At 39.4% G+C, this 20032-nt stretch overlaps 1 protein-coding gene across 1 annotated transcript in view; it reads right to left on the bottom strand.

Annotated features, from left to right (window-relative positions):
* Positions 1-20032, bottom strand: part of LOC124607262 (solute carrier family 22 member 7-like) — a 134297-nt gene that overhangs the window by 11687 nt on the left and 102578 nt on the right. The window contains exons 7-8 of the mRNA XM_047139536.1: positions 8265-8479; positions 7901-8088 (exon numbers count right to left, since the gene is read on the bottom strand). Coding sequence (XP_046995492.1) covers positions 7901-8088; positions 8265-8479 — 403 coding nt within the window. The remainder of the gene's footprint in view (positions 1-7900; positions 8089-8264; positions 8480-20032) is intronic.

The raw sequence follows: 20032 nt of genomic DNA, 5'->3' as shown, positions 1-20032 counted from the left end.
ATGTTTTTCGGTTTTGGTTGTGATCTAAGCCGGTCTCGTTCGTTCACTAATTTTTGAAGGTCAAAGCCACACTTGTCGTTTAATTCTTCATAATATTGTATTGTCTTTTTGAGTTGTTTCTTATTAAGCACAATTAGCTCTTTGAAGTTTCTATAGTCAATCTTTGCACCTAATTTGTTAAAGTGTTCAGAGATGGAACTTTCTGCGTTTGTTACATACAGTGGATCGGTATAAGAATAACATTCAAGAGTTAATACTGCCTTCTTGATACTGCCATACGTTTTAATGTGGTCTTTTGTTCTTTCTTATAAGTCTTTCGTTTTACCATATTTACACACAATGCAGTTATCATCAATGACATCATTGATGTGAAACTCTTTGTGAAGGTCTTTAACGGCACCTAATGAAAACAAATAATCACAAGAAATAGGAGTAGTTGCTGCCTTTAAAACAGCTGTAATATGCGCTGGGGTAGCTTCTTTTGATCTTAGTTGTTTGTTCTCTCCTTCTAGTTGTTTAATTCTATTTGTTAGTTGGTAATGACCTGTCTTTCTTATTGGTGGTAAAACTTCCTTGTAAACCCAATCTTGAAAATTTTCTGCTTCTTTCATGTTAGACTTCATAACTAAAGGATATAAATCAGGTTCATTGATAAAAACTGTGTGTGGTTGTTCGTTTAAAGGGAGGTCTAATCTTCTCCTCCCTTTTGTTTGTTCATTTAAAGGGGGAGCAAATCGCTCCTCTCTTAGTTGTTTGAATGTTTTTTGATATTTAAGTTTGACATAATATCTAATTGCTTCATGTGTATTTTTATATTCTAGAATCTCTGCTACATCCTTACCTTTAAACCATATCTTAACATCGCTATCTTCAACAATAGTAATAAAACCAACAGATCTTGTTTTAAATGTAAAAACGTTATTCTGTAAATCAATCAAATTATCCATTTATTATATAATGAATTAAGATAATTTATTTGTGCTTTTATGATATTAGCCACCAAAGCTGTTTAAACAAGAACGTTTGATTTATTAATCCAAGAGTTATGAGAACATCGAAACTTAACCACTTAACAAACACTTTGTCACCTTTCTTATTCAACACCTTCTCAACCAAACAAGCATCTGGATATTTTATCTTAAGCAATTCAGGATCATAAAACAAACCTTCAACACATTCTCTGCTTAAATCCATTACCCTGTAAGTTGGTGGGTTTAATGGTATGGCTTTGTAAATCTCAGATTACTGCTATTTATCAACGTCCATCTGGTGAAGTTGTTCTCTTTATAAACAACATGGTGTACATGATAACGTTTCCAGGCTTATGTCTTGTTGGTGGTTACCCAAAAACCTTGCCTGATGTAGGAATTCAGCCGAATACCAAAATAAATGGGGTTGTAAATACGTACACAGGGAGAACTTTTGTCTTCTATGATGATGTTTACTATCTTGAACTAATGAATGTAACCATACAGTTAAAAGATACAGTTTTCTTAGAGACTTCCCAGGCATACTCACAAACATTGATTCTGTATTTAGGTATATTGATAGGCTATTGCATTTCTTTAATAATGGCAAAGTATTCCTTTTTAACGAGTTTACAATCACATTGGTTAAAGTTGAAAATTATAATTTCTCAACATGTGGAATAGAATGCAAAAAACAAACTGAAACAGTCGCACAAGTAGTTAATAATTTTAAAACTGTTCTCTCTCAGCTTGAATCTTTAGTCTAATGCTTCTTTTCTCATTATATGTTAGACCAATTGAAATATGAGTGCTTTATGGTTATATAACCATCAAGCTTGCAAGAACCTGGTATACACTAATTAATTGTGGAACAAGAAACCAGAAGCAGAAGAGTTTCAAGATTGCGTTAAGTTTAAGTTTTTTTGCGTTACGTTTACGTTGTGTTTACGTTTTTTCACGTTGCATTTACGTTACATTTACGTTGTGTTTACGTTTTATTATTTTGTATAATAAACTGTTACTAAAATGAAGAATCCTAATGTTGTAAATAAAGCACGAGAAGCAATTAAAATGAGAGAATATTTAAGGGATAGGTTTAAAGGATTTACAAACAAAAGAATTGATGAATATGACAAATACAAAAAACAGGAACAACCTGTGATTGATGCAATTGGTAACCTTGGTGAACGACTTGAAAGCAAACTAGATAAAGCTCTTGAGAATAAAAGTAAAGACCCTATTCCATTTCAATTTAATACAAGTGAAGGTTTGGGAATCAATAGAACATTAAACGAATTGGAAGTAGATAATATGCTTTGTGATTATGATGAAGAAACTAAGAAAAGTGAAATGAAATACATAGCAAGTCAAATGGCTTATGATTATCAACAATATGATGAATCAGAAGCACTAGCAACTCCACAACCAAAACCAAAACCAACTTTTATAGGATCACATTTACTGGGACACCTGAACAACTGCAATGACTAAATTTTTGGTTTAAAATCAATTGGCACTGAAAAATATGATGGTGATGAACCTGTAAAATTTGATACATTAACAATTGGAGGAAGACACTACTATTATTTAATTGTATGAAGAAAAGAATATCAAGCCACTGATGGATTAATGAATATTCTTACCCAAAAGTAATTTACTCTAGATGATCTTGATGATAAATTTGATGAAGATAATTTAGAAAATTACACAGAAATCTTACTTGAATCAAACTCATTTTTTGTAATGGGAAGCCTAGATGGAGTAGAGGGGCAAAATACAAATCAATAATTGAGCACATTCTAGGAAAACACTGTAGAAATGATAGTAGCTCAGAATCAAGTTTTGAAACTAGTACTCCAAGATCAAAAAGAGGTAAAGGTTTTGTTAAAGAATGTAATGAGCTGCCAATCGAATACATTTGAATGAACGATGTTAGAGACTTAATTTATCATGCGGCTGTTATTGATGGTGAAGAGAAAGCAGGAAACAATAATTTTCGAAATGAGAAAGTTACAATAATGAAAATATTAACGTTGATGTTTAACGATTTTGCGATTAATAGCCCTAATGGTACATCATACATTATAAAATTCTTAAACATGTCACCTCCATCACTCTGGGAAAATAAGAAATATGACAAAGGAATAGCTAATTGGGCTTTGAATAATCTTAAAATGCCTGAGCTTCACATTCCTGGTTATAACCACAAAACTGGAAGAACGATTAAACAGTGGAGATGAAGGAATTAATAAGTTAGGTGAAGCTTTTAAAGAACACAATATAGCTTATCACGAAAATAAAGATTTAAGTAAGAGACATGAGGCAGATAAAGTCCTACAAGATAAAGTGTTGGCTAATGGTTTTAGTAAAGATTCTGAATGGAATGAAAAGTTAGCATTGGCTGGTATCGCTGGTGTTATGTACACAAAAAGGAAAATGGGCTGGGGTTTGTAAATAATTGTTTGTTAAGTTTAGTTTATGATGTTTTTATGGGTGTATCCATAAAAGCCGGTTTTAATTAGAGGCGCTACAACGTTGCTGTGTAATCATAGGAGAAAACGATAGCTGTCAGCCTTGGCGTGCTTTTTGCGCTGTGTGTGATGCAACCAGCTAGTGACCTTGTTAGCCTCGCTGTCTCGCACAGAAGCCGGCGCTGATTCATACATTGAAACGGGAAGCTGAGACACGTACTAGCTTCGAGCTTCTGTTAACAGATGGCACTCATGTTTGTTCTGTTTAATTACTAGGGGATCGTGTTTCACTTTAAACACAAATTAGGAATTTTTAAATGTTGTTTTCTTTATTCATACTAACATTTACATGTGCTTTAGATTTAGTCTCTCCAAATGACATACAATAATGTGAAGGAAATTATACATTTATGTCCAGAAGAAGCTGATGAAAATAGAGCTCTTAGAATGTACTTTATCACTAGAATACCAACTATATATACAAACTGCACAGGACTGCTTGAGTTCCCGGCTGCCCCAGGCTGTGAGTTGGGTCTGACCAAGCCAAGCAATGGGGATCATCGTTCATCAAGACACTGCTGTCTGGAGCTCTGCCCCCTGAATTAAAGATGACGGGTGACAGATGCGGAAGGGCAGATACCATCAAGTCGCTGGAAGACGACCTGGTAATGGAACTTAGACTACGAGAAGACTTTGAAAAAACCCTGGTGAGTAGAGATGAGATAAAGAGAAGTTGACAAAATCCCTCTGGGGGTTTTCTTTCATGGTGCCGAAGGTTTTTGCCGTTTTTGAGAATGATTTTCAGATTTGATTCCTTTTTATTTCATTTTTGTAGTGTGAACTTGTTCATTTCTTTTTAACCCCGCCGTTTTGGCAAGTTTGAATTGTTTATGGTTGTTCTTTTTAAAGGAGGCCATGTTTCACTGCTCCCTGGTTAGAAAGAGAACCGTGTTTCACCACATATGGTTTATCTGCTTCTTTCATACTAGCTTTATAACTATAGCATACAAGCCGGGTTCATTGATAAAGATAGTGTGAGGATGTGTTTTTGAAGAGAGTCTACAGTATAGACTCTTTGAGCCAGAAGAGAGTCTACAGTATAGACTCTTTAATTCTTCAAATGTTTTCCGATTTTTTGCCCTTTGTTGTTTGTTTATTTGAAGAGAGGAACAATTTGTTCTCCTTTATTTGTGTATATGTTTTTTGGTATTTAGGTTTAACGTGATTTCTGATCTGTACATCGCCGTCTTAAACAACAATAATGAAGCGCGCATTTTTCGATTTTGTTGGTGGGGTTTAATTCATTCATTAGTTTAGAATTAGAGAATATAAACCAACTGGTTAATAAAAATAGTTCTTCTTTCGTTAAAATTATACTTGTCTTTTTGGCTGGATAGACCCTCAGTTTTGACTGGGCAAACCAGGTGTTTCATTGGGTCTCATTTGTACGTGTGTTTTATTGTTTTCTATGTCTACATGTTTGCTAATTGCTTGACCCATGTCTGTTTATTCAAGTGTATCAGTCACATCTTTACCATGGAGTGTGCTAGTGTCTTCATTTTATTTTGGTTGTATTGTCATTGCTCTGATGTGTGCAGTTATATTGATTCGACTATATTTCATTGTTTCTTTTATTTTTTCATCCTGATTGTATTGTATTTATTCGACTTTATTACATTGTTGTGGACTTTAGTAACTGCTAATGTACAAATGTTACTGGTCATGGTTCACTGGGTTCGTTCTTTCTCGTTATAGTTGAGGGTCTTCGTTTTCTGTTTTGTTTGTTAATAAAAACTCATTGAAAGAAGGGTTACGGCCAACTGTTTTGATGTGTTTACTCTTAGTTCCTCATTTTATTTTAGTTTTTGTCTTCATATCGATGTGTTGTATTTACTTGGGATTTGATTTAGATTTCTCTATAAGTGACTTATTTATTTCGATTTGGTTTTGTTTCAATTGGAGTTGCAGTGCTCTAATTTTAATGGGTTTGAATTGTATCTTCTTTGTTCCTTTAATTCTTCTACTTTGGTGGTGTTCTTGAACGAAATAGTTCCTCTCCTGTTGTGATTACTATTACTTCTTCATTTTATTTTGTATTCATTAATATGCCCTTGTTCCTTTAGCTAAGTGCTGTTGGTCTCATAGGGTCGATAAATGGGTTTGAATAGATTCTATGATCTGGCGCTGGTGGGGCAGAGACCCCAGTACATATCTACTGATGTCAACGTACAGCTCTTCGCTTGCACTAACCAAAACCTCCAAGTTACTGTCTATATTAGTGATTTCATGTTTGTGCATTAATAAATGAGTACATAGGTCAGTTTTACTTTGAGTAAGCACGTATTCATTAGAGCCATTTTGAAAGTTTGTCCCGCCTGTCCAATGCAGTTCTTTTGACTGTCATCAGACGTGACCTTATAAATATGGCAGTGTAACAATTTATTCTTTCCTTGTGAAATGTTCTGTCTAACCGTTAATCTCAAAGAATTTTCAGTTATGAAGGCAACTTGTAGTATGTAGGGACCTTCCTATTTTATTAGAAGTTGTGCCATTTTAAGGGAAGCTCACTAAGTTCATCCTTATTAATTTTTTAGGTTCATGTTGTGAACGCTTTAATTTATTGAGTGTGCGCATAACCATAGACCTGCCATACCCATCTGCTACCACAATCTGCTTCAGTACCTCAATCTGCATATCTATCTTGTCAAGATCCAAAAGCAGTCGTATCAATTAACAAAACGTGGAGTGAAAATAGGCATCCTTTTACCGCTTAGAATGACACAATATTCTAGGATTATAGTAGCAGTGGATGTAAGTTTTCTAAGATGACGAATTTGGTGATCTGATTAGCTTTTGAAATGGTTAAGTCAAGATAGTGACTTCTCCATTTCTAGAGTCAACTGTATATTCGGATGCATGGTACACATTTTGTCAACCACCTGCTTAAATTCTTCCCCATTCTCGTGGAATAAAATTATAGCATCATTGACTTCCAAATAATGGACATTTTCGGAATTCTTTTCCTTTCTTTTTTGTTTTTGCTTGAAGTGTTTTGTCAACGACTGGATTGTGCTAGCTACATTCTCAATCAAGTTAAAAAAAATGACTGAGAGTCATGTATACATTCCCCGATACATTTTACATTATAGAAAAGCTACGAAATAGTTGATCAAATTAAAGATATAGATGTATCTCATGATACAGTACTAGCTTAGCTTGATGTTAAGAATTTGACACTAATTTATTGATGAAAGAAACTTCTGATAATTAAAAACAACTTATTCAAGTGTAATAAAGCCAGTTTAGGTGAAATTTCAGAACTAGTTAAGTATCTGGATTTCACACTATCTCCCAGTTTCTTCATGTTTAACAACAGGGTATTACAGCAGGTTGAGCGAGTGGCTATGGGTAACAGTCTGCCTGGTACTGTTGCAGAAATCTTTCTCAGCGACTTGGAAATTAACTTTTTACAGAAATATCCAGTAGTTAAAAGTCGAGTCTTTCACTGCAAGACGGATATTAATGACTGTATCATTTTATTCCATGGGAAGGGGTAAAATCAGACAGGTGGCTGAGAAGATGTGTACCATGGATCTGAAATGTAGTTTACAATATAAGTGGAAAACGATAATATCCTGAATTATCTTGACTTAACCATTTCAAAAGCTAACTGTAAACACAAATTCGGCATCTTTCGAAAACCCACATGCACCGAGACTATAATCTCTGCAGCATCATGTCATCCTAACTGGTGTAAGAAAGCAATTTTCATTCATTGTTGAGTAGGGTGATACGACTACCTTGGGCAAAGGAAGATATGACAAGGAGATCGTGATCTTGAAGCAGATTATGGTAGCAAATGGGTGTGGTAATTCTACAGTTCGCACAAACACAATAAACTTAAGCGTCAGCGACATGAACCTAAATCAAGGAAGACGTGCCATTTTATAAGAATGGCTTATCGTGACACAGCTTGAAAAAAATCTAAAGGTCTCTACGTAAAGCTAACGTGCAATTTTTCTTCGCAACCGAAAATTCGTTGCGACGTGGGGTTCGTCAGCAGATTTGAAATTTGAAACGTGCTTCAATGCCATCTCCTCACGCTAAGTAAAACTGCATTAAGTAAGCATTTATCAGCGCACAAACATGAAATCACTAGTACTGACAACGACATGGAGATCTTGCTTAGGGCAAACGAAGGGCTGTACCTTGACGCCTAGACGAACTTTAAATTTATATTGTCAAAAGAAAAAACTTGACAAGAATCTTAAAGAACAGAATGAATTTTCATGTTGCACAGATCTAGTACGAGAATGATGAGTCTAGTTTTACACTGGGAGGTATTCTAATAATTCAAATGGACGTCATTCACATCACTATGTTTACAACAGAGGACACTGTATGAGGCTGGATACGTGCAGCTGTGATTATTTTTAAGTAATAAATCGTGCGGGTACGTACCAACTGAGCAAGATGAGGTGCAGCAGTCAGAGTGCATTGAACGAAGACGTACTCAATTGCGATTCCTATTTGTCGTATACTTGTTGGATGTAATTCCAAGCTCTGCAGGTTTGAGAGTGAATACGAACACTCGCAGCAAAACAGTAGCATCAGCGAAAATGTAGTTATGATCCACTGGGTTGAATGTCCTGTAAAAGAGTCACTTCATTGAAATAACAAAACACTAAATCTGTATAAATTAAAGACTACCGAAATCGCTTGTAAAGTACAGTCTAACAATATCGAACGTTTCCTTTCCCCTGAACATATTTCTAAATCAGTTTCTTGTTGGAAACATGCAAGAAAGGATTAAACAAAGAGCTACCTGTGGTTAAGAATACGAGAATGATGCAGAAGAAACCAGTAGACATTAGCACCAGACATTGTGTTACCCGTCTCCCGAACTTGTTTCCGACAACGTGAGCCGCATACAATGCAACTAGTTGCAGTGATCCTTTTCCTATGAATGCAACAAATGGATTCACTCCGAAATTACTGTTGCTGAAAAGTAGGGTAAAAACAGTAAACGCAGCAGCTGACCTGTAAAACGAAAATATGAAAATTTGTTACCCTATTTATCTTTTGAAATTATTCTCGTCAAATATAACACTTTTAATATATAAGTCGGTTACAATATTATTGCACCTGGGAGTGAGGCAGCTTCTGTTGCCTTATAGTAGGTAAGTGCGTAATCAGAGTTGATGGTATAAGCACAACTTACATGAAAACATTGACAATGCGATTCGTTTAGCTTAAAGACAACTGAGTTTGCTTACTGTGATGTCACCATGTGTTTTCGGTAACGGCCAAGTGCAATAATATGGTGGTTGAACTACACACGTTTCACATCACTTGACCATAGCACATGTTTGTGTGAACATTTGGTCAACACTAATAAGAACGCCAAACTGCAGGGCCAGACTGTCGATTGGAAATGGAGGAAAATACACTACTGGCCATTAGAATTGCTACACCACAAAGATGACGTGCTACATACGCGAAATTTAACCGACAGGAATAAGATGCTGTGATATGCAAATGATTAGCTTTTCAGGGCATTCACACAAGGCTGGCGCCGGTGGCGACACCTACAACGCCCTGACATGAGGAAAGTTTCCAGCCGATTTCTCAAACACAAACACCAGTTGACTGGCGTTGCCTGGTGAAACGTTGTTGTGATGCCTCGTGTAAGGAGGAGAAATGGGTACCATCACGTTTCCGACTTTGATAAAGGTCGGATTGTAGCCTATCGCGACTGCGGTTTATCGTATCGCGAAATTGGTGCTCGCGTTGGTCGAGATCCAATGACTGTAAGCAGAATATGGAATCGGTGGTTTCAGAACGGTAATACGAAACGCCGTGCTGGATCCCAACGGCTTCGTATCACTAGCAGTCGAGATGACAGGCATCTCATCCGCATGGCTATAACGGATTGTGCAGCCACGTCTCGATCCCTGAGTCAACAGATGGGGACGTTTGCAAGACAACAACCATCTACACGAACAGTTCGCCGACGTTTGCAGCAGCATGATCTATCAGCTCGGAGACTATAGCTGCGGTTACCCTTGACGCTGCATCACAGACAGGAGCGCCTGCGATGGTGTACTGAACGACGAACCTGGATGCACGAATGGGAAAACGTCATATTTCGGATGAATCCAGGTTCTGTTTACAGCATCATGATGGTCGCATCCGTGTTTGGCGACATCGCGGTGAACGCGCATTGGAAGCGTGTATTCGTCATCGCCATACTGGCGTATCTCCCGGCGTGATGGTATGGGGAGCCATTGGTCACACGTCTCGGACACCTCTTGTTCGCATTGACGGCACATTGAACAGTGGACGTTACATTTCAGATGTGTTACGACTCGTGGCTCTACCCTTCATTCTATCCCTGTGAAACCCTACATATCCGCAGGATAATGCATGACCGCATGTTGCAGGTCCTGCACGGGCCTTTCTGGAAACAGAAAATGATCGACTGCTGCCCTGGCCAGCACATTCTCCAGATCTCTCACCAATTGAAAACGTCTGGTCAATGGTGGCCGAGCAACTGGCTCTTCACAATACGCCAGTCTCTACTCTTGATGAACTGTGGTATCGTCTTGAAGCTGCATGGGCAGCTGTACCTGTACGTACCATCCAAGCTTTGTTTGAGTCAATGCCCAGGCGTAAAAAGGCCGTTATTACGGCCAGAGGTGGTTGTTCTCGGTACTGATTTCTCAGGATGTATGCACCCAAATTGCGTGAAAATGTAATTACATGTCAGTTCTAGTATAATATATTTGTCCAATGAATACCCGTTTATCATCTGCATTTCTTCTTGGTGTAGCAATTTTAATGGCCAGTAGCGTAATTTTACAAGAAGAATACAGTTTTGCCATATGTCCGTCACGTTACTTTCCTCTTCTAAAATGCCTTATGCTGGAGTTATTACTTATATTTTAGCAAAAATTATAAGGTCCCCATCAGCCGCGTGCAGATTCAAGAGCTTTTTACAGTTAACGCAAGGGAGCGACGTTATATTTAATTTATTGAAGGAGTGTTGTGCTGAGTGTTAGTATGCATCAGCAAATATTGCATGCATGTCACGATAATATCAAAAGGCACAATTCGTGTGGACGAACTCTTCGAATTCGAATCTCGATTACAGCACGCTATTTGTCAGACACCGCCACAGTTACGTTACACACAGCGGTGTTACATGTTAGGGGGAGAATGCTGCAAATATGTAAACATGAAGCATAAAGACGTAGAATGTTAATAATGTATGTTTCATTCCGAAGTTTCTAATAATTTACACGTAAATGATTCGATGGCATTACTTTTCAGCACACCTTCGTATAAAGGAGCTAATGCTAGACGATTGCAACAAGAATTTGAAGGAATGGAAAGTAAAAGGACGTCGGAGGAATGAGTTCTGCCTATATAAAAGTAAATATGATTTCAGCAAAATTTGAAAGGAAAGCTGTCAGCGTTTACAGTAAAAAACATATTCCACTTTTAATCCACAGGGGGAAGCGGACGGACGGAAAAAGGCAATGAGGGCGTCTATGACTGGAAATAATTGTTCCCTAACGTGATACAAGAAGAAGTGAGTGTCGAATAGGAGGATGTAAGTATCCACTGAGAGGCAGTGTCTCGCAGAGCTTTGGAAGAATTGGGATCTGTCGAGGCAGAGAGGGTAGATTATGTTTCTGCATAATAGTTACAATCGTTAGAAGAAGTGCCAATCAAAACGATTGAAGAAGTTAGACTGCAGCATGTATGATAATGGTTGCATAACACCGAAAATTCCGAGGAATACGAACAAAACAATTTCAAAGACGGTTAGAGCTAGCCATGAGAGAACTATTTTATAAACAGATTGACGGCTGATATATGCTAATTCCTGACGAGAATAAAACACAAAAAATGAATAAAGAGTGAAGATCTGTTAGATGAGGACGGATTTGGGTTTAAGTTATTTGAAGGCACGATAGATGGAGATCCGGCGTTTTACATGGTACTGTTTTTCGACATGGAAAAAGCTTTCGACATTGTAAAGTTATGAAAGACCCCTGAAATACTAGTAAAAGTAGATACACCATATAGACGAAGACGTGATATAAAATATATACACTATGCGATCAAAAGTATTCGGACACCCACAAAGACATACGTTTTTCATATTAGGTGCATTGTGCTGCCACCTACGGCCAGGTACTCCACATCAGCGACCTCAGTAGTCATTACACATCGTGGGAGAGCAGAATGGGACGCTCCGCGGGACTCACGGACTTCGAACGTGGTCAGTGACTGGGTTCACTTGTGTCATACGTCTGTACGCGCGATTTCCACACTCCTAAACATCCTTAGGTCCACTGTTACCGATTTGATAGTGATGTGGGAACATGAAGGGACAAGTATAGCACAAAAGCGTACAGGCCGACCTCGTCTGTTGACTGACAGAGACCGCCGACAGTTGAAGAGGGTCGTAATGTTTAATAGGTAGAGTTCTACCAGACCATCACATAGGAATTCCAAACTGCATTAGATCCACTGAAAGTACTATGACAGCTAGGCGGGAGGTGAGGGAGCTTGGATTTCATCTACATCTACAAGGATACTCTGCAAATCACATACAAGTGCCTGGCAGAGGGTTCATCGAACCACCTTTACAATCCTCTATTATTCCAATCTCGTATAGCGCGCGGAAGGAATGAACACCTATATCTTTCCGTACGAGTTCTGATTTCCCATATTTTATTGTGGTGATCGCTCCTCCCTATGTAGGTCGGTGTCAACAAAATATTTTCGCATTCGGAGGAGAAAATGGTGATTGGAAATTCTTGAGAAGATTCTGTCGCAACGAAACACGCCTTTCTTTTAATGATTTCCAGCCCAAATCTTGTATCATTTCTGTGACACCCTCTCCCATATTGCGCGATAATACAAAACGTGCTGCTCTTCTTTGAACTTTTTCGATGTACTCCGTTAGTCCTGTCTGGTAAGGATCCCACACCGCGCAGCAGTATTCTAAAAGAGGACGAACAAGCGTAGTGTAGGCAGTTTCCTTAGTAGGTCAGTCACATTTTCTAAGTGTCCTGCCAATAAAATGTAGTCTTTGGTTAGCCTTCCACACAACATTTTCTGTGTGTTCCCTCCAATTTAAGTTGTTCGTAATTGTAATACCTAGGTATTTAGTTGAATTTACGGCTTTTAGATTAGACTGATTTATCATGTAACCGGAGTTTAACGGATTCCTTTTAGCATTCATGTGGATGACCTCACACTTTTTGTTATTTAGGGTCAACTGTCACTTTTCGCACCATTTAGATATTTTTTCTACATCGTTCTGCAAACAACCGAAGACGGCTGCTCAGATTGCTCCCAAATGGTTTATATAGATAAGGAACAGAAAAGGGCCTATAAAACTACCTTGGGGAACGCCAGAAATCGCTTCTGTTTTACTCAATGCCTTCCGTCAGTTACTACGACCTGTGACCTCTCTGACAGGAAATCACAAATCCAGTCACATAACTGAGACGTTATTCCATAAGCACGCAATTTCACTACGAGCCCATTGTGTGGTACAGTGTCAAAATCCAGAAATACGGAATCGATCTGAAATACCTTGTCAATAGGACTCAACACTTCATGTGAACAAAGAGCTAGTTGTGTTTCACAGGAATGATATTTTCTAAACACATTTTGACTGTGTTTAAATAGACCTTTTTCTTCGAGGTAATTCATAATGTTAGGACACAATATATGTTGAAAAATCCTGCTGCATTTCGATGTTAATGATATGGGTCTGTAATTAAGTGGATTACTCCTACTACCTTTCTTGAATATTTGTATGACCTGTGCAATTTTCTAGTCTTCATGTACGGATCTTCCGTCGAGCGAACCGTTGTATATGATTGTTAAGTATGGAGCTAACGCATCATCATACTGTGAAAGGAACCTAACTGGAATACAGTCTGGACCAGAAGACTTGCTTTTATTAAGTAATTCAAGTTCCTTCACTACTCTGAGGATATTTACTTCTAAGTTACTCATGTTGGCAGCTGTTCTCGATTCGAATTCTGGAATATTTACTTCGTCTTCTTTTGTGAAGGCATTTCGGAAGGCTATGTTTAGTAACTCTGTTTAGGCAGCACTACCTTCGATAGCATCTTCACTGCTATCGAGTCGAGAAGGCATTGATTGTTTCTTGCCACTAACATACTTCACATACGACAAGAATCTCTTTGGGTTTTCTGCCAGGTTTCGAGACAAAGTTTCGTTGTGGAAACTGTTATAGGCATCTCGCATTGAAGTTCGCGCTAAATTTCGAGCTTCTGTCAAAGATCACCAATCTTGGGGATTTTTCGTCTGTTTAAATTTGGGATGTTTGTTTCGTTGTTTCTGGAGTAGTGTTCTAACACGTTTTGTGTACCAAGGAGGATGAGCTCCGTCGTTTGCTAATTTATTTGGCATAAATCTCTCAATTGCTGCCGATACTATTTCTTTGAATTCAAGCGACATCTGGTATACACTTATTAATTTGGAATGAGCGGCTGCTCATAAGCCACACATCACGCCGGTAAATGTCAAACGACGACTCCCTTGGTGCAAGGAGTGTAAACATCGGACGACTCAACAGTGAAGAAACGTGATGTGGAGTGACGAATCACGGTAAACAATGTGACGATCCGATGGCAGGTTGTGGGTATGGCGAATGCCCGGTGAACATCATCTGCCAGCGTGTGGAGGGCTTGCACCCCTCGTTGTTTTGGGTGGCACTGTCACGGCACAGTCCTACATTGATGTTTCAAGCACCTTCTTGCTTCCCACTGTTAAACAGCAATTCGGGGATGACGACTGCGTCTTTCAGCACTATCGAGCACCTGTTCATAATGAACGGCCTATAGTGGAGTGATTACACGACAATAACATCCCTGTAAAGGACTGGTCTGCACACAGTCCTGACCTCAATCCTGTAGAACACCTTTGGGATATTTTGGAAGGCCGACATCGTGCCAGGCCTCACCGACCGACATCGATACCTCTCCTCAGTGCATCACTCCGTGAAGAATGATTCCCCAAGAAACCTTCCAGTACCTGACTGAACGTATGCCTGCGAGAGTGGAAGTTTCCATCAAGGCTTAGGGTGGACCAACACCATACTGAATTCCGGCGATACCGATGGAGATTGCAACGAACTTGTAAGTCATTATCAGCCGGATGCTGGGATGTTTGGTCACATAGTGTACGTGAAACAAGGTGAACCAATAAGTATGGACTGCTGACTGAGAGGCGATTGTGTTAGAAAGGGCGTAATGTAGAGATGCAGTTTATTTGTTTTTCTGTTCAACCTATATATTGCAAAAGCAGTTTTTAGAAGTGGGATTAAAGCTCAGAGTGAAAGAATGTCAGCGATAAGAGACGCAAATGACGTTCCTATACACGTAGAAGTGGAAATGTATTTCAGAGCCTGATAAATGGTTTGGACATTCTCTGAGTAAAATGGAAGCATAGAGAGTAATGGAAAGAAATATGTTTGGGAGCAATAGAAAATATGATGAGCGAGCCGAAAAGAACTTAAGGAGCAGAATAGCTCAGGCAAAGAGATTATTTCGCTATTTACTTCTCTAATTTCAACAGCTTCTTGTTTGGTCTCACGTAAACTCGTGGAGCCATTTCCAAAAAGGGATGCATCATAAATACACTGATGGCCTATATCAATGTGACCACTGCTATCCAGAGACTGAATGTCGCCTATTAGTGTTGCAGGCATGCCGCTCGTCCCAAGCTGTAGTTTCTTCAGCTTCTCAAAGAAATGTTGCGAGTCCTTTTTACATGAGTCGGTCTTTCGCCGTGCGGCAGAAGCAGAAAGGGCAGGTGTTCAGCGAAATGAAATACTTCGGAAACTTTCTGTAGAGCAATGGACACTCCAACCAGTTACAATAAGAACAACACTCGGCCAGACGACACATCAGAAGAAGAACCGATAGGAACACCCTTTATGTCATACATACCCAGAGGACGGACGCATCGGCCGCATACGCCGCAAACACCACTCCAAGACTAAAAGAGTGGCAAAAGACAAAAAACGATCTACTTGAAATGTCGGGAATATGCTGCACACGTTGTACATGTGGAAAAGCCTGTGTGGGAATTACTAGACGATCTATGAACGTCAGGATCTGCGAACATAAAAGGTATTTCAGAAATGTTGCGAGTCCTTTTTACATGAGTCGGTCTTTCGCCGTGCGGCAGAAGCAGAAAGGGCAGGTGTTCAGCGAAATGAAATACTTCGGAAACTTTCTGTAGAGCAATGGACACTCCAACCAGTTACAATAAGAACAACACTCGGCCAGACGACACATCAGAAGAAGAACCGATAGGAACACCCTTTATGTCATACATACCCAGAGGACGGACGCATCGGCCGCATACGCCGCAAACACCACTCCAAGACTAAAAGATTGGCAAAAGACAAAAAACGATCTACTTGAAATGTCGGGAATATGCTGCACACGTTGTACATGTGGAAAAGCCTGTGTGGGAATTACTAGACGATCTATGAACGTCAGGATCTGCGAACATAAAAGGTATTTCAGATAAATACAAGTGGAGAAACCGACGGTGGTGGAGCACGCGCTTTGTGAGACCGACAAAATAATAACATTCGCCGAAACAGATTTTCTCGCTTTGGAGAACAAATCCCATGCCCACTTCATCGGGGAAGCCATAGAAATACACCGATATGTCAATAGTATTGTAGATCTGCAGGAATGCAGTAAGAGACGTAGTGGCCATGTTGCACACAAATTGTCTTCGTCACAGTTGTTTACTGAATGGCAGCCTTAAGCTTTTCCGATCATACATCTTCGAAGGCTAAATGGAAAATGTGCGCAGTATCACTGGTACAAAAAATGTTTACACTGAATCCACAATATTACTGAATCATCTATGGAGATCTTACCTTGCATAAAAATATGCCATATTGAAAACACTGCATGTACTAAGCATGTGCGTACATAGTAAGTAGTAATCTGTTGTGGGCAACAGTCGAGTGCAGACTGATTCCTGGTACTGCGTGTACTCTTAAGTTGAGTTACCAAAAAGAAGGCGCTAGGGCAGCAGTATGTCTGTTATTTACATATAGTACTTTTACAGATACGTATAACAAATTTGACGGATTTTAAAAATGAAATAAGGGTAAAACTAGTAGCTCATCATATTACAATTATTCAAACAACTAATTGTGCTATTAAACTCATACACGCTATAATTAACAGGACAATAGATGGCATTGCTTATGAAAAACAATTTCAGCATACATACAATTAACGAATACAGCAGTTTATGCATACAGCCTCTATTTACATCCATTTAAAATATATAGTGAAGGGAAAAAAATCGGAGTTATGTGCCGTAACCGAAAGTTGGTAGGCGTGTTTATACATCTGAAAGACGAAGTCTAATAGATTTCACGCCATTCGCATAAGAGTGGCGCTAGTAGTGATACTATGAGTATGAAAGTACGCGCTGTAACGGTCGTGAGCGTTAGTTCAAAATGGCTCTGAGCACTATGGGACTTAACAGCTGTGGTCATCAGCCCCGTAGAACTTGGAACTACTTAAACCTAACTAACCTATGGACATCACACACATCCATGCCCGAGGCAGGATTCGAACCTGCGACCGTAGCAGTCACGCGGTTCCGGACTGCGCGCCTAGAACCAAGAGATCACCGCGGCCGGCGAGCGTTAGTTATCATCGAGACTGGTCACGGCGAGTTGATGCTAATCAAGAATGCTTTTAAAGCGACAAAGACGCCATTATTAGGGCTCACTGACTGTGGGCGAGGTCATGTGACACGGCTCCGAGAAGCTGGATGTCCCTTCTGAAGAAAGACTTGGCAGGTATATGGCCATTCTACTTGATTGCTGGCAGCAGTGGTCACGAGTGTGGTGTCACATATCGATACCACCTTACGGGCGCTCTACAGTCGGTAACGGAATTGCAAGTTTCCGTTAGACGCTGACAGTGGTCGCGCGGGATCAGCGGACGCAATGGTGTGCGACCGCTGAGCCACGCATCCAGCGGCTGTGGACTAAGAGCGCCCTCTGTCGCCAGAATATAGGATGGCAGGAGGCAGTGACTCAGCCCACCTGCCCAAGGAGCCACTTCGCCTTGTGACACTGCGCAGACGCCATCTAGTCGCGGATCAAACATCACAGTTCTTCCTTGTTGTCAGTGATGAGCTGGACTCTGCTTCTTGTTGCATTATCTGTACTCAGTCTTCCTTCACTTGGAGAAATATAAGTAATAAGAAATATAAGTAATAAGAAATATAAGTAATTCTTCTGTATATACAAGGTGTAATTGGGAAGTTCTAAGAATGAGGTTGTAATTGTACAATTGTGGTACTTACATGCCACTGTAATGCATCTCCTTCAAAATAGTTCCCTTTTGACTGAACACACCGACTCCAAAGGTGTTTGCATTTTTGGAAACATTCCTGGAAATTTTTTTTCCTGAAGTGTGTTAAGGACGCTCTCCGTATTTGCCTGGATGTCTTCAGTCGAGTCAAATCGCTTCCCTTTCAGTGAAAATTTCAGTTTAGGAAACAGGTAGAAGTCTGCAGAGGCGAAATCTGGGGAATATGGCGGTTGTGGAAGCACAGGAATTTTGAATCTGGTCAAAAATTCAACGATAAAGAAGGCACGATGAGCTGGAGCATTGTCGTGGTGTAGCACCCAATTCCTGTCTATCCACAATGCAGGCCTTTTCTTCCACACCTTTGTAAGTAGGCTGTTTAGGTTTTTTTTTTATTGATAACGCCACGTACCGCTCTGTATGAAAATCACTGGCTGTGCTGTGTGCAGTATGTGGCTAGTTTGCATTGTTGTCTGCCATTGTAGTGTTGGGCAGCGGCAGCTGGATGTTGACAGCGCGTAGCGTGGCGCAGTTGGAGGTGAGCCGCCAGCAGTGGTGGATGTGGGGAGAGAAATAGCGGAGTTTTGAAATTTGTAAGACTGGATGTCATGAACTGCTATGTATATTATGACTTTTCAACACTATTAAGCTGGCAGTAGTGGCGCTCGCTGTATTGCAGTAGTTCGAATAACGAAGATTTTTGTGAGGTAAGTGATTTGTGAAAGGTGTAGGTTAATGTTAGTCAGGGCCATTCTTTTGTAGGGATTATTGAAAGTCAGATTGCGTTGCGCTAAAAATATTGTGTGTCAGTTTAAGCACAGTCTTGCATAATTGTTCAAAGGGGACGTTTCACCTTTTCTCGCAAACGCTCAGGGACACATTTGTAGTATTCCTGGTTAATTGTCGGTCCTTCGGGGGTTAATTCATGATGCACAATACCGGTAGAATCGAAAAACTCACCAACATTGTCCTCAGCTTCGACGACTTTGCTGTGTTTTTTCGGTCGTGGTGAATCTGGAGTCTTCCACTGCGAAGACTACATTTTCGTTTGAGGATCATATCAATATACCCACGATTCGCCACCTGTAATTACCCTATTTGACAAATCTGGGTCATTTTTAGTCCGATTTATCAGTTCTTGGCATACATGAAGTAACATCACCTAGACTACAGGCCTGCGCGCACACTTGGGACGTCACATACTGATGGCCGGGTCTGTATCGGAACGCTGCTGTATAGCACTCAGCAGTTATACGAACTTTACGGGTTTTAGAGCTGAAACTGCGTAGGGATTCTCGTGCTTTTCACTTCTACATGGCCTTGTAATGAAAGTTTGGAAATTTATATCACTGCGTGAAGTAACTGAACAAAACTGCCATATGTTATTTCAAGATGTAAGATTATTTTGACTATTTGCCTTAAATACGCGTTTCTATGCTTGAATACAAACTGTAATTTAAAATTCTGTCTTTTACCGCAGGCGCTACATTTTCCTGCAGTAAAATATCGGCAACAACAAGCAGACTTTTTCGGTTTTAAATAAAGCAGCTGGAGCTCCTACAGAATTTAAGAATTTGTTTCCCCCGTTATTTTCGTAAATTTTCCTCTCCACTTCAAATTTTGCTGACTTCATACGAAGCTCAAATCATTCGACGAAATGGAACACCTCCTGACATGATGTTTAATAAATCAAAAAACCCGAAAAAATATTTTATTTCCCTGTTTCTCCAGAACTTTAGAACCTTAAACATTTCTCCTATATCCTCGACTGAAGGATAGTGCTGTTAGTTTAGTGATGTTAATTTAAAGAGTGGTGTTAATTTAATCACAGAGTACTGTTAATTTAATCACAATGCACTTACCTCGAAATTCTGCTTTCTATACTGCTTAATCTGTCGAGCACTGAATTCATTAAAGCAATTTTCTAAGGTAGTTTACTCAAGTTGAAATTATTTCCGAATAACTACATATGTAAAACTGAACAAAATCATTCTGTAGCTCTTCCAAACAAAAGTACTGGAAACTCAATAATCTGATAGGAATGATAAGAAATACTAAAAATTTTCGAGCCACACTAATTAATATGACTATTCTGTGTGACAATAGTTGCAAATATGAGAGACATTTCACAGCCAGCTTCGTATTAACCTCGCAGCAATGCTCCACAATAATATACTAG

The sequence above is a fragment of the Schistocerca americana genome, chromosome 3 (assembly GCF_021461395.2).
Source record: "Schistocerca americana isolate TAMUIC-IGC-003095 chromosome 3, iqSchAmer2.1, whole genome shotgun sequence".
Lineage (NCBI taxonomy): Eukaryota > Metazoa > Arthropoda > Insecta > Orthoptera > Acrididae > Schistocerca > Schistocerca americana.
This window is presented reverse-complemented; position numbering and strand designations above follow the sequence as displayed.